Source organism: Callionymus lyra, chromosome 11 (genome assembly GCF_982586985.1).
Source record: "Callionymus lyra chromosome 11, fCalLyr1.hap1.1, whole genome shotgun sequence".
NCBI lineage: Eukaryota > Metazoa > Chordata > Actinopteri > Syngnathiformes > Callionymidae > Callionymus > Callionymus lyra.
In genome coordinates this window covers 1,767,501-1,791,319 of record NC_141828.1, presented here as the reverse complement: position 1 = coordinate 1,791,319, position 23,819 = coordinate 1,767,501, and the positions used below count along the sequence as shown (strand labels likewise).

The following is a 23,819-nucleotide window of genomic DNA, read 5'->3' as shown; positions in this document are numbered from 1 at the left end:
ACACTATCACAACACCAGAGTCAAGTACTGGACAATACTACACATATATACTTGTTACTACACTATCACAACACCAGAGTCAAGTACTGGACAATATTACACATATATACTTGTTACTACACTATCACAACACCAGAGTCAAGTACTGGACAATACTACACATATATACTTGTTACTACACTATCACAACACCAGAGTCAAGTACTGGACAATACTACACATATATCCTTGTTACTACACTATCACAACACCAGAGTCAGGTACTGGACAATATTACACATATATACTTGTTACTACACTATCGCAACACCAGAGTCAAGTACTGGACAATACTACACATATATACTTGTTACTACACTATCACAACACCAGAGTCAAGTACTGGACAATACTACACATATATACTTGTTACTACACTATCACAACACCAGCGTCCAGTACTGGACAATATTACACATATATACTTGTTACTACACTATCAAAACACCAGCGTCAAGTACTGGACAATACTACACATATATACTTGTTACTACACTATCACAACACCAGAGTCAAGTACTGGACAATACTACACATATATACTTGTTACTACACTATCACAACACCAGAGTCAAGTACTGGACAATACTACACATATATACTTGTTACTACACTATCACAACACCAGAGTCAAGTACTGGACAATACTACACATATATACTTGTTACTACACTATCACAACACCAGAGTCAAGTACTGGACAATACTACACATATATACTTGTTACTACACTATCACAACACCAGAGTCAAGTACTGGACAATACTACACATATATACTTGTTACTACACTATCACAACACCAGAGTCAAGTACTGGACAATACTACACATATATACTTGTTACTACACTATCACAACACCAGAGTCAAGTACTGGACAATACTACACATATATACTTGTTACTACAGTATCACAACACCAGAGTCAAGTACTGGACAATACTACACATATATACTTGTTACTACACTATCACAACACCAGAGTCAAGTACTGGACAATACTACACATATATATACTTGTTACTACACTATCACAACACCAGAGTCAAGTACTGGACAATACTACACATATATACTTGTTACTACACTATCACAACACCAGAGTCAAGTACTGGACAATACTACACATATATATACTTGTTACTACACTATCACAACACCAGAGTCAAGTACTGGACAATACTACACATATATACTTGTTACTACACTATCACAACACCAGAGTCAAGTACTGGACAATACTACACATATATATTTGTTACTACACTATAACAACACCAGAGTCAAGTACTGGACAATATTACACATATATACTTGTTACTACACTATCGCAACACCAGAGTCAAGTACTGGACAATACTACACATATATACTTGTTACTACACTATCACAACACCAGAGTCAAGAAATGTTTAGTTTGTATCTGTACTTCATACCAGTGTAAATATTTGAAAATTCAATTGAAACAAAATAATAATTTGTTCTCAACAATCATTTTTCACTAACGATGTAATATTTCAGGACCTTTTGCGTTTCCTTCGCTCACAGACAGACAAACAAATACAAAAACATTATCAAAGATTTATATTCTTGTTGACGACCTTGAAAGATGTCAGTGTTTAAGATAAGATAATGAATGTCAACAATAACTGTTGGAATAAAGTGGAATGTATTTGGTAAACAAACGATGAAAGACAAGATCAAGATCCGACTCTATCTTCTCTCAGTTTATGTTTTGTCTGATAAAAGATTTCTGCTTGTGTTGAATAATCACTTCTTCCCTAACTTATCCTCTTTTAACAGGTTTGTTTTCTACTTTTACTCACTTCTTCCATTGTTCTCACAACACGTACTTGTACACGTTTCATAATAAAACTGTACATTTAGAAGCAAATACTTAGTTTCAGTGAGAAAGAAAGAAAAAGGTACCTTGTTTGAATTTCAACGCCGCCAACGGTCCACCGTTGAACGACACCAACAGGGTGTCCGTCCTCTCTGGACTCCCCTCCGGGCCCGCGGCCCACTGCAGTATCTCCAGGCCTCCAGCAGGGTGCAGGTGCTGAGCCAGTTCTAGCGCCGGACCTGAAGACGGCTCCTCCGACACCAGCGCCATGTGAAGCGGTGCCAGACCCACATCAAAGCACATCAGAGCGCCTCGTCCGCCGACCAGCACCGTCGCCCCAGCAGGGTGCCACGCCAGGAGGTCCGGGGGGACGGAGCACGGCGCCGAGCAGGAGACCCCCCGCCGCTGGTCGTGGAGGACCAGAGACGAGTCGCTCAAGCCGAAGAGGATCATGGTCTGAGACGGACTTCGTGAGCAGCGAACGGCGTCCGACGGCAGAACGACGCGTGACACGGACGAGCGGTGGAGGCGACCTCTGCCGCACTCGTACACGCAAGCGTTGGCCCACGAGCCTGCTCTGGAAACATGTGGTCCTGAAGGGACCTCCACCGTGAGCAGCTGGTAGGGCTGGACCGAACTGAAGCAGCAGTCGAGGAGATTGTCCTCAGTGCACACGGAGTTCAGGACCTGAAGGAAGAAAAATATGACATAATCATCTATATTTCATTTAACATGTTATTACATCCACATAACACTGAACAAAACTGACCAGAAACAGTTTCCTTCAACTGAGAAAAATCTCTAAATTTAGGAAAAAGTCTCCACCACATCAACCGGTGAGCATCCAGGGCTCGGACATTGAGCTGGTGGACAGCTTCAAATACCTGGTGTTCACCTCAACAATAAACTGAACTGGTCCACACACATCAACGCCGTGTACAAGAAGGGCCGAAGTCGCCTCCACCTCCTGGGGAGACTGAGGTCCTTCGGAGTGTGCAGACCACTTTTAAGGACCTTTTATGACTCCGTGGTAGCCTCTGCTATCCACTACGCTGTGGTCTGCTGGGGAGCAGGCAGCAGGACCGGGACAGGAAGAGACTGAACAGGCTGGTCACGAGGCTCTGTCCTGGGCCGCTCGCTGGACTCAGTGGAGGAGGTGGGAGAGAGGAGGACACTCTCCAGACTCTCCTCCATCAGGGACAACGCTCTCCACCCACTGCACCTGACCGTGGAGGAGCAGCTCCTTCAGTGGCTCAGACACCCCCAGTGTAGGAGCGTTATAGAAGGTCCTTCATCCCAACTGGTGTCAGGATATTTAACTCTCTACTTTAAATATCCTGATGCTAATCCGTAGCGTGTTTTTCTTCTCGTGTGTTTTTTATTTTATTTTTTTCCGTTTTTTATTTCTATTTTATTTTATTTTTATTCTATTTTATTTTGTTAATAGTGTCAATTTCTAATTTTGTAAATAATTTGTATATTCTTAAGATCATTTTTTATTTTATTTTGTATTATCTCTTTTATTATTTCTTTTTCCTTGGACTTTATTTTTTTAAACTGCGCTGTTGTGAAAGTGTGTTTCCCCTCTGGGGATGAATAAAGCTTTTCTATTTCTATTTCTATTTCTAAAATGTTGTCACAACATGTGGATCTTGTAATCCTTGTGTTTGTATCTTCTCGTTTACACTATTGTTAGAGTTTATTTCATGTCTAAACCAGAAGGATCTTCTCGCCTGCAGTTCAAACAAAACTCTGCAGCCAGAATTCTGAGCCGCTCTAGTAGAAGAACTCACATTTCTCCTTCAAACTCTTCACTGGCTGCTCTAGTAGAAGAACTCACATTTCTCCTTCAAACTCTTCACTGGCTGCTCTAGTAGAAGAACTCACATTTCTCCTTCAAACTCTTCACTGGCTGCTCTAGTAGAAGAACTCACATTTCTCCTTCAAACTCTTCACTGGCTGCCAGTTTCTTTCAGGATCATTTTAAAATTCTGGTTCTTACTTTCAGATCTATTCATGGTCAGACCTTCCATCAGTGATCTGATCCAGACTTACACCCCAGCTCGGGCTCTGAGGTCTGTGGATCAGAATCTACTGATGGTTCCTGAACTTCCGGACCAGAGGAGAGAAATCCTTGCAGACTATTGCACAAGACAACATCAAACTAAAATCATGGCTTTAAAAATAGAGACTTTCAATGACCCTGAAGGTTATCATATTAGTGATCGCTGTGGTAGAGGTTAACTACTCTAAGTAAGTATTATTTGTAAAGGTCTTTCCAGACCAGGGTAACAAAGAGCTTCAGGAATTAAAACAACACACAGTTAAATTATATACTTAAAAAGATCAAAATAACACGAGACAAACACAAGAGTCTCAGAGAATCAAGGAAAAGCTCAAATAAAAGTGTCTTGAGATGTTTCTTGAAGGAGTCAGTAGATCATCAAACACAGATGTTTCTTGAAGGAGTCAGTAGATCATCAAACACAGATGTGTCTTGAAGGAGTCAGTAGATCATCAAACACAGATGTTTCTTGAAGGAGTCAGTAGATCATCAAACACACATGTTTCTTGAAGGAGTCAGTAGATCATCAAACACAGATGTTTCTTGAAGGAGTCAGTAGATCATCAAACACAGATGTTTCTTGAAGGAGTCAGTAGATCATCAAACACAGATGTTTCTTGAAGGAGTCAGTAGATCATCAAACACAGATGTTTCTTGAAGGAGTCAGTAGATCATCAAACACAGATGTTTCTTGAAGGAGTCAGTAGATCATCAAACACACAGATGTTTCTTGAAGGAGTCAGTAGATCATCAAACACAGATGTTTCTTGAAGGAGTCAGTAGATCATCAAACACACATGTTTCTTGAAGGAGTCAGTAGATCATCAAACACACATGTTTCTTGAAGGAGTCAGTAGATCATCAAACACACATGTTTCTTGAAGGAGTCAGTAGATCATCAAACACACATGTTTCTTGAAGGAGTCAGTAGATCATCAAACACACATGTTTCTTGAAGGAGTCAGTAGATCATCAAACACAGATGTTTCTTAAAGGAGTCAGTAGATCATCAAACACTGATGTTTCTTGAAGGAGTCAGTAGACCATCAAACACAGATGTTTCTTGAAGGAGTCAGTAGATCATCAAACACAGATGTTTCTTGAAGGAGTCAGTAGATCATCAAACACAGATGTTTCTTGAAGGAGTCAGTAGATCATCAAACACAGATGTTTCTTGAAGGAGTCAGTAGATCATCAAACACAGATGTTTCTTGAAGGAGTCAGTAGATCATCAAACACAGATGTTTCTTGAAGGAGTCAGTAGATCATCGAACACAGATGGTTCTTGAAGGAGTCAGTAGATCATCAAACACAGATGTTTCTTGGAGGAGTCAGTAGATCATCAAACACAGATGTTTCTTGAAGGAGTCAGTAGATCATCAAACACAGATGTTTCTTGAAGGAGTCAGTAGATCATCAAACACAGATGTTTCTTGAAGGAGTCAGTAGATCATCAAACACAGATGTTTCTTGAAGGAGTCAGTAGATCATCAAACACAGATGTTTCTTGAAGGAGTCAGTAGATCATCAAACACAGATGTTTCTTGAAGGAGTCAGTAGATCATCAAACACAGATGTTTCTTGAAGGAGTCAGTAGATCATCAAACACAGATGTTTCTTGAAGGAGTCAGTAGATCATCAAACACAGAGATGGTTCTTGAAGGAGTCAGTAGATCATCAAACACAGATGTTTCATGAAGGAGTCAGTAGATCATCAAACACAGAGATGTTTCTTGAAGGAGTCAGTAGATCATCAAACACAGATGTTTCTTGAAGGAGTCAGTAGATCATCAAACACAGAGATGGTTCTTGAAGGAGTCAGTAGATCATCAAACACAGAGATGTTTCTTGAAGGAGTCAGTAGATCATCAAACACAGAGATGTTTCTTGAAGGAGTCAGTAGATCATCAAACACAGAGATGTTTCTTGAAGGAGTCAGTAGATCATCAAACACAGAGATGTTTCTTGAAGGAGTCAGTAGATCATCAAACACAGATGTTTCTTGAAGGAGTCAGTAGATCATCAAACACAGAGATGGTTCTTGAAGGAGTCAGTAGATCATCAAACACAGATGTTTCTTGAAGGAGTCAGTAGATCATCAAACACAGAGATGTTTCTTGAAGGAGTCAGTAGATCATCAAACACAGATGTTTCTTGAAGGAGTCAGTAGATCATCAAACACAGATGGTTCTTGAAGGAGTCAGTAGATCATCAAACACAGTTGTTTCTTGAAGGAGTCAGTAGATCATCAAACACAGATGTTTCTTGAAGGAGTCAGTAGATCATCAAACACACAGATGTTTCTTGAAGGAGTCAGTAGATCATCAAACACAGATGTTTCTTGAAGGAGTCAGTAGATCATCAAACACAGATGTTTCTTGAAGGAGTCAGTAGATCATCAAACACAGATGTTTCTTGAAGGAGTCAGTAGATCATCAAACACAGATGTTTCTTGAAGGAGTCAGTAGATCATCAAACACAGATGTTTCTTGAAGGAGTCAGTAGATCATCAAACACAGATGTTTCTTGAAGGAGTCAGTAGATCACCAAACACAGATGTTTCTTGAAGGAGTCAGTAGATCATCAAACACAGAGATGGTTCTTGAAGGAGTCAGTAGATCATCAAACACAGATGTTTCTTGAAGGAGTCAGTAGATCATCAAACACAGAGATGTTTCTTGAAGGAGTCAGTAGATCATCAAACACAGATGTTTCTTGAAGGAGTCAGTAGATCATCAAACACAGAGATGGTTCTTGAAGGAGTCAGTAGATCATCAAACACAGAGATGTTTCTTGAAGGAGTCAGTAGATCATCAAACACAGAGATGTTTCTTGAAGGAGTCAGTAGATCATCAAACACAGAGATGTTTCTTGAAGGAGTCAGTAGATCATCAAACACAGAGATGTTTCTTGAAGGAGTCAGTAGATCATCAAACACAGATGTTTCTTGAAGGAGTCAGTAGATCATCAAACACAGAGATGGTTCTTGAAGGAGTCAGTAGATCATCAAACACAGATGTTTCTTGAAGGAGTCAGTAGATCATCAAACACAGAGATGTTTCTTGAAGGAGTCAGTAGATCATCAAACACAGATGTTTCTTGAAGGAGTCAGTAGATCATCAAACACAGATGGTTCTTGAAGGAGTCAGTAGATCATCAAACACAGTTGTTTCTTGAAGGAGTCAGTAGATCATCAAACACAGATGTTTCTTGAAGGAGTCAGTAGATCATCAAACACAGATGGTTCTTGAAGGAGTCAGTAGATCATCAAACACAGATGTGTCTTGAAGGAGTCAGTAGATCATCAAACACAGATGTTTCTTGAAGGAGTCAGTAGATCATCAAACACAGATGTTTCTTGAAGGAGTCAGTAGATCATCAAACACAGAGATGTTTCTTGAAGGAGTCAGTAGATCATCAAACACAGAGATGTTTCTTGAAGGAGTCAGTAGATCATCAAACACAGAGATGTTTCTTGAAGGAGTCAGTAGATCATCAAACACAGAGATGTTTCTTGAAGGAGTCAGTAGATCATCAAACACAGAGATGTTTCTTGAAGGAGTCAGTAGATCATCAAACACAGAGATGTTTCTTGAAGGAGTCAGTAGATCATCAAACACAGATGTTTCTTGAAGGAGTCAGTAGATCATCAAACACAGAGATGGTTCTTGAAGGAGTCAGTAGATCATCAAACACAGATGTTTCTTGAAGGAGTCAGTAGATCATCAAACACAGAGATGTTTCTTGAAGGAGTCAGTAGATCATCAATCACAGATGTTTCTTGAAGGAGTCAGTAGATCATCAAACACAGATGGTTCTTGAAGGAGTCAGTAGATCATCAAACACAGTTGTTTCTTGATGGAGTCAGTAGATCATCAAACACAGAGATGGTTCTTGAAGGAGTCAGTAGATCATCAAACACAGATGTTTCTTGAAGGAGTCAGTAGATCATCAAACACAGAGATGTTTCTTGAAGGAGTCAGTAGATCATCAAACACAGATGTTTCTTGAAGGAGTCAGTAGATCATCAAACACAGAGATGGTTCTTGAAGGAGTCAGTAGATCATCAAACACAGAGATGTTTCTTGAAGGAGTCAGTAGATCATCAAACACAGAGATGTTTCTTGAAGGACTCAGTAGATCATCAAACACAGAGATGTTTCTTGAAGGAGTCAGTAGATCATCAAACACAGATGTTTCTTGAAGGAGTCAGTAGATCATCAAACACAGAGATGGTTCTTGAAGGAGTCAGTAGATCATCAAACACAGATGTTTCTTGAAGGAGTCAGTAGATCATCAAACACAGAGATGTTTCTTGAAGGAGTCAGTAGATCATCAAACACAGATGTTTCTTGAAGGAGTCAGTAGATCATCAAACACAGATGGTTCTTGAAGGAGTCAGTAGATCATCAAACACAGTTGTTTCTTGAAGGAGTCAGTAGATCATCAAACACAGATGTTTCTTGAAGGAGTCAGTAGATCATCAAACACAGATGGTTCTTGAAGGAGTCAGTAGATCATCAAACACAGATGTGTCTTGAAGGAGTCAGTAGATCATCAAACACAGATGTTTCTTGAAGGAGTCAGTAGATCATCAAACACAGATGTTTCTTGAAGGAGTCAGTAGATCATCAAACACAGAGATGTTTCTTGAAGGAGTCAGTAGATCATCAAACACAGAGATGTTTCTTGAAGGAGTCAGTAGATCATCAAACACAGAGATGTTTCTTGAAGGAGTCAGTAGATCATCAAACACAGAGATGTTTCTTGAAGGAGTCAGTAGATCATCAAACACAGAGATGTTTCTTGAAGGAGTCAGTAGATCATCAAACACAGATGTTTCTTGAAGGAGTCAGTAGATCATCAAACACAGAGATGGTTCTTGAAGGAGTCAGTAGATCATCAAACACAGATGTTTCTTGAAGGAGTCAGTAGATCATCAAACACAGAGATGTTTCTTGAAGGAGTCAGTAGATCATCAATCACAGATGTTTCTTGAAGGAGTCAGTAGATCATCAAACACAGATGGTTCTTGAAGGAGTCAGTAGATCATCAAACACAGTTGTTTCTTGAAGGAGTCAGTAGATCATCAAACACAGATGTTTCTTGAAGGAGTCAGTAGATCATCAAACACAGATGTTTCTTGAAGGAGTCAGTAGATCATCAAACACAGAGATGTTTCTTGAAGGAGTCAGTAGATCATCAAACACAGATGTTTCTTGAAGGAGTCAGTAGATCATCAAACACAGATGTTTCTTGAAGGAGTCAGTAGATCATCTAACACAGAGATGTTTCTTGAAGGAGTCAGTAGATCATCAAACACAGATGTTTCTTGAAGGAGTCAGTAGATCATCAAACACAGATGTTTCTTGAAGGAGTCAGTAGATCATCGAACACAGATGGTTCTTGAAGGAGTCAGTAGATCATCAAACACAGTTGTTTCTTGGAGGAGTCAGTAGATCATCAAACACAGATGTTTCTTGAAGGAGTCAGTAGATCATCAAACACAGATGTTTCTTGAAGGAGTCAGTAGATCATCAAACACAGATGTTTCTTGAAGGAGTCAGTAGATCATGAAACACAGATGTTTCTTGAAGGAGTCAGTAGATCATCAAACACACATGTTTCTTGAAGGAGTCAGTAGATCATCAAACACAGATGTTTCTTAAAGGAGTCAGTAGATCATCAAACACAGAGATGGTTCTTGAAGGAGTCAGTAGATCATCAAACACAGAGATGGTTCTTGAAGGAGTCAGTAGATCATCAAACACAGATGTTTCTTGAAGGAGTCAGTAGATCATCAAACACAGAGATGGTTCTTGAAGGAGTCAGTAGATCATCAAACACAGATGTTTCTTGAAGGAGTCAGTAGATCATCAAACACAGAGATGTTTCTTGAAGGAGTCAGTAGATCATCAAATACAGATGTTTCTTGAAGGAGTCAGTAGATCATCAAACACAGATGGTTCTTGAAGGAGTCAGTAGATCATCAAACACAGATGTTTCTTGAAGGAGTCAGTAGATCATCAAACACAGATGGTTCTTGAAGGAGTCAGTAGATCATCAAACACAGTTGTTTCTTGAAGGAGTCAGTAGATCATCAAACACAGATGTTTCTTGAAGGAGTCAGTAGATCATCAAACACAGATGTTTCTTGAAGGAGTCAGTAGATCATCAAACACAGAGATGTTTCTTGAAGGAGTCAGTAGATCATCAAACACAGATGTTTCTTGAAGGAGTCAGTAGATCATCAAACACAGATGTTTCTTGAAGGAGTCAGTAGATCATCAAACACAGAGATGTTTCTTGAAGGAGTCAGTAGATCATCAAACACAGATGTTTCTTGAAGGAGTCAGTAGATCATCAAACACAGATGTTTCTTGAAGGAGTCAGTAGATCATCGAACACAGATGGTTCTTGAAGGAGTCAGTAGATCATCAAACACAGTTGTTTCTTGAAGGAGTCAGTAGATCATCAAACACAGATGTTTCTTGAAGGAGTCAGTAGATCATCAAACACAGATGTTTCTTGAAGGAGTCAGTAGATCATCAAACACAGATGTTTCTTGAAGGAGTCAGTAGATCATCAAACACAGAGATGGTTCCAAAGCTTAGGAGCAACAGTCTGGAAAGATTTCTCTCCTCTGGTCCGGAAGTTCAGGAACCATCAGTAGATTCTGATCCACAGACATCAGAGCCTTGGAAATAAACTTGAAATTTCTGAGGTCAGTCGGGTCCAAGCCTGGCTTTTTGAGTAAAGGCTCCACAATGGTTTAAATGCATTGTGGAAAGGGAGAGGTTTATCATTTTAACTCAGGGGCCAATTACATCAAACACTTTAATAAAGAGCCTCCAAGGAAGGACGAGCAAGAGGAAGGTTTCATCTTGTTCACTGGTGACGATCAGGTGTCGAAGGGAGGGAGGAAATAAACCATTTGACTACAGCAGCTCCATACACCCCAGAGAAGCTCTGGGCTGTCAATCAAGACAGCTAATGATAAGCCTTTCATTCCAGCTCAAGGTCAACAACATAATCTCCTTCAACAGCACAAACTGATAAACAACCTCCTGTTTACCTGCGTGTTACGACGACATCTCAGAGCTACGAGTGTTCTTTAGTTCTAATGACTGCTGCGTGTGAAACAACCGTCTGTGACCCCTGATGTGTCCGTGACCCCTGATGTGTCCGTGACCCCTGATGTGTCCGTGACCCCTGATGTGTCCGTGACCCCTGATGTGTCCGTGACCCCTGATGTGTCCGTGACCCCTGATGTGTCCGTGACCCCTGATGTGTCCGTGACCCCTGATGTGTCCATGACCCCTGACGTGTCCGTGACACCTGATGTGTCCGTGACCCCTGATGTTTCGTAAGACCTGATGTTTCGTGACACCTGACGTGTCCGTGACCCCTGGTGTGTCCGTGACACCTGATGTTTCGTGACACCTGATGTTTCGTGACTCCTGATGTTTCATGACACCTGATGTTTTGTGACATCTGATGTTTCGTGACACCTGACGTTTCGTGACACCTGACGTTTCGTGACACCTTATGTTTTGTGACACCTGATGTTTCGTGACACCTTATGTTTCGTGACACCTGATGTTTCTTGACACCTGATGTTTCGTGACACCTGATGTTTCGTGACATCTGATGTTTCGTGACACCTGATGTTTCGTGACACCTGATGTTTCGTGACACCTGACGTGTCCATGACCCCTGACGTGTCCGTGACACCTGATGTGTCTGTGACCCCTGATGTGTCCATGACCCCTGACGTGTCCGTGACACCTGATGTGTCCGTGACCCCTGATGTTTCGTAACACCTGATGTTTCGTGACACCTGACGTGTCCGTGACCCCTGGTGTGTCCGTGACACCTGATGTTTCGTGACACCTGATGTTTCGTGACTCCTGATGTTTCATGACACCTGATGTTTTGTGACATCTGATGTTTCGTGACACCTGACGTTTCGTGACACCTGACGTTTCGTGACACCTTATGTTTTGTGACACCTGATGTTTCGTGACACCTGATGTTTCTTGACACCTGATGTTTCGTGACACCTGATGTTTCGTGACATCTGATGTTTCGTGACACCTGATGTTTCGTGACACCTGATGTTTCGTGACACCTGATGTTTCGCAACACCTGATGTTTCGTGACACCTGACGTGTCCGTGACCCCTGGTGTGTCCGTGACACCTGATGTTTCGTGACACCTGATGTTTCGTAACACCTGATGTTTCGTAACACCTGATGTTTCGTGACATCTGATGTTTCGTAACACCTGATGTTTCGTGACATCTGATGTTTCGTGACACCTGATGTTTCGTGACACCTGATGTTTCTTGACACCTGATGTTTCGTGACACCTGATGTCTCGTGACCCCTGACATGTCCGTGACACCTGACGTGTCCGTGACACCTGATGTTTCGTGACACCTGATGTTTCGTGACATCTGATGTTTCATGACACCTGATGTTTTGTGACATCTGATGTTTCGTGACACCTGACGTTTCGTGAAACCTTATGTTTCGTGACACCTGATGTTTCGTGACACCTGATGTTTCTTGACACCTGATGTTTCGTGACACCTGATGTTTCGTGACCCCTGACATGTCCGTGACACCTGACCCGTCCGTGACACCTGATGTTTCGTGAAACCTGATCTTTCGTGAAACCTGATGTTTCATGACACCTGATGTTTCGTGACACCTGATGTGTCCGTGACACCTGATGTTTCATGACACCTGATGTTTCGTGAAACCTGATCTTTCGTGAAACCTGATGTTTCATGACACCTGATGTTTCGTGACACCTGATGTGTCCGTGACACCTGATGTTTCATGACACCTGATGTTTCGTGACACCTGATGTTTCGTGACACCTGATGTTTCGTGATACCTGATGTTTCGTGACACCTGATGTTTCATGACACCTGATGTTTCGTGACACCTGATGTGTCCGTGACACCTGATGTTTCATGACACCTGATGTTTCGTGACACCTGATGTTTCGTGACACCTGATGTTTCGTGATACCTGATGTTTCGTGACACCTGATGTTTCATGACACCTGATGTTTCGTGACACCTGATGTTTCGTGACACCTGATGTTTCGTGACATCTGATGTTTCGTGACACCTGATGTTTCGTGACACCTGATGTTTCGTGACACCTGATGTTTCGTGACATCTGATGTTTCGTGACACCTGATGTTTCGTGACACCTGATGTTTCGTAACACCTGATGTTTCGTAACACCTGATGTTTCGTGACATCTGATGTTTCGTGACACCTGATGTTTCGTAACACCTGATGTTTCGTAACACCTGATGTTTCGTGACATCTGATGTTTCGTGACACCTGATGTTTCGTGACACCTTATGTTTCGTGACACCTGATGTTTCTTGACACCTGATGTTTCTTGACACCTGATGTTTCGTAACACCTGATGTCTCGTGACCCCTGACATGTCCGTGACACCTGACGTGTCCGTGACACCTGATGTTTCGTGACACCTGATGTTTCGTGACATCTGATGTTTCATGACACCTGATGTTTTGTGACAGCTGATGTTTCGTGACACCTGACATTTCGTGACACCTTATGTTTCGTGACACCTGATGTTTCGTGACACCTTATGTTTCGTGACACCTGATGTTTCTTGACACCTGATGTTTCGTGACACCTGATGTTTCGTGAACCCGGACATGTCCGTGACACCTGACGTGTCCGTGACACCTGATGTTTCGTGAAACCTGATGTTTCGTGAAACCTGATGTTTCGTGACACCTGATGTTTCGTGACACCTGATGTGTCCGTGACACCTGATGTTTCATGACACCTGATGTTTCGTGACACCTGATGTTTCGTGAAACCTGATGTTTCATGACACCTGATGTTTCGTGACACCTGATGTGTCCTTGACACCTGATGTTTCATGACACCTGATGTTTCGTGCCACCTGATGTTTCGTGCCACCTGATGTTTCGTGACACCTGATGTTTCGTGACACCTGATGTTTCGTGATACCTCATGTTTCGTGACACCTGATGTTTCATGACACCTGATGTTTTGTGACACCTGACGTGTCCGTGACACCTTATGTTTCGTGAAACCTGATGTTTCATGACACCTGATGTTTCGTGACACCTGATGTTTCGTGACCCCTGACATGTCCGTGACACCTGACGTGTCCGTGACACCTGACGTGTCCGTGAAACCTGATGTTTCGTGACACCTGATGTTTCGTGACACCTGATGTTTCGTGACACCTGACGTGTCCATGACACCTGACGTGTCCATGACACCTGATGTTTCATGACACCTGATGTTTCGTGACACCTGATGTTTCGTGACACCTGATGTGTCCGTGACACCTGATGTTTCGTGACACCTGATGTTTCGTGACACCTGATGTTTCGTGACACCTGATGTGTCCGTGACACCTGATGTGTCCGTGACACCTGATGTTTCGTGACACCTGATGTTTCGTGACACCTGATGTTTCGTGACACCTGATGTTTCGTGACACCTGATGTGTCCGTGACACCTGATGTTTCGTGACACCTGATGTTTCGTGACACCTGATGTGTCCGTGACACCTGAGGTCCTACCAGTCCGGTCAGAGCCAAGTAAGAATCAGAATCATAGGCCAGTTGAAGAAACAGTTGAATATTTACTAACAAGAGTTTTTTCAAGGCAAAGCCCCTTCAGTTCCCTGCACTGACCCCGACAGCTTTGGCTAAATGAGTCCATTTCTTTCCGCCGTGTCGACAGAAAGAGGGATCGACTGCTTTCACAAAAGCTGCCCGTCCCAGTTTTTTGGCAGCCATTGCCAAAAGAGCGTCTTAGAGCGGGAGGAAGGGAGTTTATTTTGCCTACGCGGCTCAACAGCGACAGAGCAGCAGACGACCGTCCCCCTGAAATCTTTGTTGCTCACCATTATCCCCCCAGAGCTGCACCCGGGGGGGTCGTGCAATGTGTTTATTTCAGGTGATCTACTGTACGCGAGGCTTTTGTTTAGACGGCGTGACACGTTAACCACGTCACCGTCAACGTCCGGCCGCCGAGCGTCGTGACGACGATATGTTTCCTGGCTCACAGGATTCTCAGCCTCTCAGCGTTTCCTTCGGAATTCAACCTTAAAGTTTCCATGGATTTCCTGAATCAGACAGTTTCTTAAAACAAGTTAGCTTTAGCTGCTTTACCTACTGAGTCTTGAAGGAGGAGAGATGGCTTTAAAACTACTGATTATCTCCTTTTCAAAGAGAAAAATGATTTTATCCAGAAAATAAACTAATAGTATCACAGTGAACAATATAATGTGCCTTTTTTCAAAGTACTTTTTAAGAAATAATGTAAAGAGAGAAAGAAGAGACTGAACTACTCTCTCCCACCAAGTCTTGCTGAGCTGCATCTTCAAGTCCTACTTGTTTAGAAAGTGACTCGTTTAACTTTAACTGCGATCAATACGAAAGGTTTTTAGATGAAGAGTCTGGACAGGATTGAAGATAAAAAGCCGACAGTGAAGATTCATGAGACAGAAAACTTAACAACTTAATCGATGCACAAATACCCTCATAATCCCAATTAACTACATATGTTTCTTGACCTGTGGTCCGGGATCAACATGATACTGGATCAATGAGAAGAAATAGAGTAAATTGAAAAAAGTTCACACTGTCATGGATCAATAATGTGGAGAGATTCTGTTCTTTTTGGCTAAAAAAAGTACCAAACAAGAAGTTATATCAAATATTTAGAGCTTTAGTGACAAATCACAGATACTGAGAGTCAGAAATGACAGGAAGTAGATGAACTACAGGAGAAGAAGATGAACTACAGGAGAAGAAGATGAACTACAGGAGAAGAAGATGAACTACAGGAGAAGAAGATGAACTACAGGAGAAGTAGATGAACTACAAGAGAAGAAGATGAACTACAGGAGAAGAAGATGAACTACAGGAGAAGAAGATGAACTACAGGAGAAGAAGATGAACTACAGGAGAAGTAGATGAACTACAGGAGAAGAAGATGAACTACAGGAGAAGAAGATGAACTACATGAGAAGTAGATGAACTACAGGAGAAGAAGATGAACTACAGGAGAAGTAGATGAACTACAAGAGAAGTAGATGAACTACAGGAGAAGTAGATGAACTACAGGAGAAGAAGATGAACTACAGGAGAAGCAGATGAACTACAGGAGAAGAAGATGAACTACAGGAGAAGTAGATGAACTACAGGAGAAGAAGATGAACTACAGGAGAAGAAGATGAACTACAGTGAGAACAGAGAAGAAGATGAACTACAGGAGAAGAAGATGAACTACAGGAGAAGCAGATGAACTACAGGAGAAGAAGATGAACTACAGGAGAAGTAGATGAACTACAGGAGAAGAAGATGAACTACAGGAGAAGCAGATGAACTACAGGAGAAGAAGATGAACTACAGGAGAAGTAGATGAACTACAGGAGAAGAAGATGAACTACAGGAGAAGAAGATGAACTACAGTGAGAACAGAGAAGAAGATGAACTACAGGAGAAGAAGATGAACTACAGGAGAAGCAGATGAACTACAGGAGAAGAAGATGAACTACAGGAGAAGTAGATGAACTACAGGAGAAGAAGATGAACTACAGGAGAAGAAGATGAACTACAGTGAGAACAGAGAAGTAGATGAACTACAGGAGAAGAAGATGAACTACAGGAGAAGAAGATGAACTACAGTGAGAACAGAGAAGAAGATGAGGAGAGAGCTGAGAAGGAGAGACCAGTGGTAAGTAGCTGCTGGTTATTGGTTTCAGTGACTGGTCAAAACTATTCTTTCCCTTTCTCCAGCCTCTCTCTCTCCCTCTCTCCCTCTCTCCCTCTCTCTCTCTCTCTCTCTCTCTCTCTCTCTCTCTCCCTCTCCCTCTCCCTCTCCCTCACCCTCTCTCTCTCTCTCCATCTCTCTCTCTCCCTCTCCCTCACCCTCTCTCTCCCTCACCCTCTCTCTCTCTCTCTCTCTCTCTCTCTCTCTCTCTGGTACCTTTTCCCCCACTTTGTGTCTTGAAAGATAAAGCGAACGGGCCCAACTGTGTTGCTGGCTCTTGTTCACAGCAGTGGCCTTTTGAAGCCAATTTTCCAGCTCACGGAGCAGAGAAAGACGGGGAAGGACGGGAAGAAGAGACAAGGCGGCTTGAAGGAGAGTGGCAGGACGGCGGTGGAGGAGGGGGAGGATGGAAGTTTGATTTGAGGTTAAAGTTGAAGTACTGATGTGACACACCACACATGCACAGCAGGATAAAGAAGCCAAACACCTTAAACATCATGATTGGTGCCACAGAAGTGTAGCACAGATGCTTCACTGGAGCTGAACGCAGTTCAAGAAGTGAAACAAGAACCTGAAGACAACGAGGTTCTTTTAACCATCATTACAAGTTGTTACATTTATCTGGACTCTCTCGACATATTGACCACCTTTGTGCTCTCACTGTTTCACACTCATCTTCTTCTACCACCTGTTTAAAAACAACACGCTTCAGGCAGAGACATTAAAAGGTAACACACTGTTACAAAGTGATTTAGTTTAAAGGAGATACAAACTTCAACACAACCTCAGAACCTAACTGGAGGCACTGACGACAACACACACCTCACTTATGGTGCCAACAACACAGTGTCTCTACACACTGTTTTATTAAGCAACAGCTAACTGTCGCTACAACACTGTATTCAAACAATACGTTGCAGGGTTGTGATGGGTTGGCTGGGCGGCAAAGCATTATTCAGGTCACAGTACCTGAGAGGGTTGTTGTGTGCGATTGTCTTTTCATATGCAATGTTGATGAATAAATGTTATTATATTATTATATTATAGTCCATGACCTTCTCTTCTGCACCGTCAAAGACCTAAACTTCTAGTGATGGTTTCCTGGAACAACGAGCTGCGTTGACGTGGATCACTGAACAGGTACAGCTCTTGAAGTCCATGATTCAGGGCATGATGGGTCATTTCTTCAATGATGGTTGGTTAGCACTTGATATTTTGAACCAGCGATCGGTCACAACCGGCCGTACATTGATTTGAAGGGTTGGGCAAGAGCTGGGCTTTTATAAAGGTGTCGAAGGATCCAAGATTTGGGGCAAATTCAGAGTCTCAAGAAGATGGCAGAGGATTTAATGCAAATACTTTATTCTTCTTGGTTCTTTTTAGCTTGAATCCATCACAGCAAAAAATGGAATTGAATTGAATTAAAAGAACATATTTTTAAATAAATTAGCGAATCATAAAGAATCCATTAGGATTTCTTTTCATAATTTAACTCTCATCTATTTTAAAATAAATCCCACAAAAATATATTTTGAATCTAATTCAATTGACAAAATAGCCTGGTTTTAAGTGTTGAATATCAAACAAGTCACTTATATGTGGATTTAAGAGCATCTTTTTTGGTGATATATGTGTTTTTTTTTGCCAGGAACAACCTGCATGAAATATTTTGAATTAGCAAGAGACGAACGCAGCTCACAGCCCGAGTAAATAGTAATTAAAACACAGAATTCACACACATACAGATCAAACACATGCAGAAAAACTGTTTGGTGACAGATAACAGGATAGCTTTAAAAACAAAAACAGAAATAAGTACGTTCACACACACACTCACACGTAAACAGTCATCTGCTGTTTACATTTCATTAAGATTATTAATTTGTGTTTGTTGCTGCATAAGAACCCAGTTCCTCCTCTCGGCGCCCCCCGCCTGCACATGAATTAAGACCGCATGGGGAAGGAAATCACACTTAAAAATGCCGAGAGACTGGCTAGAAAATTGGCTTAGTACTGCAGATAGCACGCCGAACAAAAGGAACATATATATGAGCTTGAAGTGATTGAAGTCGCTGGCGTCGCGCGATGTGTGCCCGGTGTTTGATTTCTGCCACGGCTCTTACATAAACTGCTCGCTTAATTTCACACCGCGCATCTGAAAACTGACAACAAACGCTTTCATTAGATGCCGCAGCCCTGCGAACACACTTTAATGTTGTGGAGCGAGGAGGGAAGGAGTCGCGGCGCGAGGAGGGGGAGCAGGAAAGTAGGTGAGGGGAGTGAGATAAATGAGGAGAACGTTCCAAAAACAAGCAGCAGATAAAGCCACGAACAGCATCTGCTTTGATTATTTCAATATTCATGGAGCTCCCCCTCCTCCACCGACATCGTTTCTCTGCTGCTTGGATTCGTTTTTTTCATGCTTGCAATTGGTAACACTCATCTTTTCATTCTTTTAAAAACTCCATCCTTCGTCTCGTTGGCGCAGAGAACATCCTGCATGTGATTATGGAAGGTTCACAAAATAAACAGTCGAGCCTCACGACGGTGATTTAAAGTTCTTTCATCTGGTTGTCGGGCGCGGGGCCAGTCCACGGGTCACGGTGCGGTTCTGCCAGGGGCCACAGCGGGAGCCTGCATGTGTGGAGGTGTTTTCACTGCATTTTAATATTCAGGAGCGTTAGGTTTGAACGGCAACACCGAAGCTAACGCAGCGTCACAGATCCGATTGACAGAAACAAAAAGTTCGGTGGGAAAAGGTGGGAAAAGTCATTGACGAATATGCGCAGCATCAAAACATTTTCTTTCCACGACAAAAGAAAGAACTTGAAAGAGAAAATGATTTTCAGCCTCATACGGAGCCAGTAGAAGCAGATCTTAAACCAACAATCCTCGTGTCTGAACCAGAAGGATCTTCTCGTCTGCAGTTCATACTAAACTCTGCAGCCAGAATTCTGAGCCGCTCTAGTAGAAGAACTCACATTTCTCCTTCAAACTCTTCACTGGCTGCTCTAGTAGAAGAACTCACATTTCTCCTTCAAACTCTTCACTGGCTGCTCTAGTAGAAGAACTCACATTTCTCCTTCAAACTCTTCACTGGCTGCTCTAGTAGAAGAACTCACATTTCTCCTTCAAACTCTTCACTGGCTGCTCTAGTAGAAGAACTCACATTTCTCCTTCAAACTCTTCACTGGCTGCTCTAGTAGAAGAACTCACATTTCTCCTTCAAACTCTTCACTGGCTGCTCTAGTAGAAGAACTCACATTTCTCCTTCAAACTCTTCACTGGCTGCTCTAGTAGAAGAACTCACATTTCTCCTTCAAACTCTTCACTGGCTGCTCTAGTAGAAGAACTCACATTTCTCCTTCAAACTCTTCACTGGCCGCTCTAGTAGAAGAACTCACATTTCTCCTTCAAACTCTTTGTGACCTTGATCTAGAGAGATCTTTACAAATAAACTTTACTTACAATGTACACATGCAACATGAATTCACAGTAAATCAAAGCGTATTCACAAGAGTACGTTTAGAAAGAACTTCTGGTCCAGAAACTACATCCATTTATAAACTGCTACAGCTCAAGGTATCTTTTATTTCACTTCCACATTATTTATTGCTTTAGAAATCTCTGTTTCCAATGTAGAGGTAAATAGTTGAAGCACTTTTCAAATGAACCGTGATCTTAATTATCATTAAATGTGTTACTGAAGTATCTCAACTTGTAGCACAGGTTAGACAGGTGTGTAGATGTGCTTTAGTAAGAGTCTGAGGAAAGAAATGACTTGAATAAAAATGGAAAAGATATGAATGATAATGGATGATATAAAAAATGAAAAAATTAATTTAAACACCAAATAACAAACAAGAAACAAGGAGAAAAGAGAGAAATATCAGGTCAATTAAGGGTTTAATGACAAAAGAAGCTGAAATTATAAGAAATGAATGAAATTATATTTGTTAAAAACAACATCATTTGCATTAATATTGGAACTATTTGGATTTTCAGCGTTTCTTCTTAGAATTGGCGAAAAGAGAGAAATCTGGAAATCGACCTGACTTAGTATAAACTACATATGGTTTAAATACCGTGAAGATTTGATAGGATTTTATTTTCAAGGTGGTCTTGGCTTCCTTTGTTCCCCCTTAACCTGATGGAGTCGCCATGAAACCTTCACTGAGATGTTAGTAGACGACACAACATTTTGTTAAGTTTGAGAGTCTATGAGACACAAAGACTGTTTTAAATATGGATACTCGCTGGATACTGTGAAGTACCTGCATCACCCGGGATTTTCACAACATACAAAACTGCAAAAAATATTTGTAATGAAAAATCCAAAGCCCTGTAGTTTAGTTACGAATATATTATTGTTTCTCTGACATGGATTTAAAAAGTGCTTCCGTCATTTCTTGACCAATGACGATGTGGCGACTTTTAAAAAGGCTAAAACTTCTTAATATTTGTTATTTTACTTGGAATGAGTTTATCCACACTAATGTATCAAGAATAAATAAGGGAGCAGTTAGAACACAAAGATTTTCTGCTGCCTTGTTGGTCTTTGAAGACAAAAAAGGCCAAAAATGAAAAATCCGGTTTAGTCCAGACACACAGTTCACGGGTAGTTTTGAAGCCAGAAGATCTCTGTAGGACCCGTGTGAGGGTCACCCAGGGGACTCGAGTGCACTTTATACATGTATGTTTGGAACATGGCAGTACCGTGAAGGCTTTGTTATGGCAGCAGCTCAGCAGGACCAGGTTGTCTCTCTCTCTGCTCGCGTCTCCTTCCGTCCAGCAGACGACCACATCGTGAAGAAGGTTCAGAGCCAGATGTTGTTGAAGACCAGCGCTGGACACCTCCACACACGACACCTGCCACACAAATACAATTTAAAACCAGACGGTTCCTTAAAACAATCCAAATCCTCGGTTCACACCGGCTCACCTCCGGGCGCCAACACTTCCCTAATCACCAGCGCCACGTTTGAGGTTGTGTCTTTTTTTTTTCTTATCTTCCATTATTAATTTCTTTGTGTGTGTTTTGTTCTTTGGGGCTTGTTGTTTTAGTAATGTGCATATTTTTTGGGAAGGTCCGCCACGCTCAATGGGCTGCGACACCGAGGCTCCCAGTAATGAGCTCTCGTGGTACTTTGAGGGGCGAGCATACACAAACATACTCACATATTCAAACAAACGCACACACACACAATCCTTTGACCGTGTCCATTTCAGAACATTTGAAGTATTTACAAATATCTCCAACAATATAGAGAACAAACTAGAGTCTAAAAGAAACATTTGACGTACAGTTACCATCATAAGAACCCGAGGCCGTTTCTAAAGATCTCAAATGATCTCAAATGATCTCAAATGATCTCAAATGATCTCAAATGATCTCAAATGATCTCAAATGATCTCAAATGATCTCAAATGATCTCAAATGATCTCTCTCTGGTTTGTGTCGGATCCTTGAAGCGTGAACTTCATCACTATCTGAGCGACTGGACGAGTTGAACATCAACCAGTTCATGAAATATTGGAGGAGAATTTGTCGATCAGACACGAGACAGAAGTGTCGTCTGACGCAGTTATCAGAGTCTTGTTATGATAATAACACAGTAAAGAACTCATCACACAGGTTGTGCTGTAATAGTAAGTAATAAATAAGTAATAGTTATTTGTAAAGATCTTTCCAGACCAGGGTCACAAAGCGCTTGAACAATTAAAAACAATACACAGTTAAAATATATACTTTAAAAGATGAAAGACACATAAGACAAACACAGGAGACTCAGGAACCATCAGTAGATCCTGATCCACAGACCTCAGAGCCCGAGCTGGGGTGTAAGTCTGGATCAGATCACTGATGGAAGGTCTGACCATGAATAGATCTGAAAGTAAGAACCAGAATTTTAAAATGATCCTGAAAGAAACCAGTGAAGAGTTTGAAGGAGAAATGTGAGTTCTTCTACTAGAGCAGCCAGTGAAGAGTTTGAAGGAGAAATGTGAGTTCTTCTACTAGAGCAGCCAGTGAAGAGTTTGAAGGAGAAATGTGAGTTCTTCTACTAGAGCAGCCAGTGAAGAGTTTGAAGGAGAAATGTGAGTTCTTCTACTAGAGCGGCTCAGAATTCTGGCTGCAGAGTTTAGTATGAACTGCAGGCGAGAAGATCCTTCTGGTTTAGACACAAAATAAACTGTTACAATAGTGTAAACGACACAAACACATGGATTATAAGGTAAGGTAAGGTAAGGTAAAACTTTATTGATCCCTCAGGAGGTCTCCTTTGGGAAATTGTTGTCATGTTGTGACATCATTTTCCTGAGTTTAGAGATTTTTCTCAGTTGAAACAGTTTGTGTCTGTTTTGTTCAGTGTTGAACTCGAGACATTTGTCAAATATAACACCAGGTTTCTCAGTTTGACAGACTAATAGTAAAAGGTATTTTCAAGTAATGCTGCCAGTCGTGTCATAGACCGGTCTGGAGAATTATTTATCGTCTCAATCGTAGTATTGTCTTGGTCTCAAAAGTATATGAATATAGCAGGACTATTCAGATCCGACCCTTTAAGCTATTTGTTTTCGTAGACCGTTGACCGGCTACACTGTCCACATGCCTGGCGTGATGTACCCCCCGTCTACCCCTCGAGGTTCACCTACACGACAGTGTGAGCGGCGTCGAGGTCACTAGCCGTGATGCTAACAGAGCATCGAGGTTAAAAATCCGCAGCTTCTGAGTGAAACAAGTCTTTCGTGAGACAGTTCGTCACAGAGTTTGTCTCGTAGCTGATTACGGTTCATCTCGTCTTCGTAAATTCTGGAAGCAGTGGAGAAGCTAAACGTCCTTTAAAAATACAACACAGTCGGCATATCTGTCCCTCGGACGCCAGGCTGTGGACGAGGATCGTCTTCAGCTCTGGTTAAAGCGCTGTGACCTCTTTAAACGTTTCAAAGGTTTAGACCATGAGACGGAGGCTCAGCAGGCGGGAAGAGGATCAGCAGTAGAGACCAGATCAGTAGCTTTATCTTTATCACTAATGTTTCAAATAACTGCATTTTCC

At 41.7% G+C, this 23,819-nt stretch overlaps 1 protein-coding gene across 4 annotated transcripts in view; it reads right to left on the bottom strand.

Moving 5' to 3' along the window:
• The window catches only part of wdpcp (WD repeat containing planar cell polarity effector), a 119,239-nt gene that overhangs the window by 45,416 nt on the left and 50,004 nt on the right, over nt 1–23,819 (bottom strand). For all 4 annotated transcript variants that reach the window (XM_087802018.1, XM_087802020.1, XM_087802019.1 and 1 more), the window contains 2 exons: nt 21,481–21,633; nt 1,969–2,569 (listed from right to left, as the gene is read on the bottom strand). In XM_087802018.1, the coding sequence (XP_087658144.1) occupies nt 1,969–2,569; nt 21,481–21,633 (754 nt within the window). The remainder of the gene's footprint in view (nt 1–1,968; nt 2,570–21,480; nt 21,634–23,819) is intronic.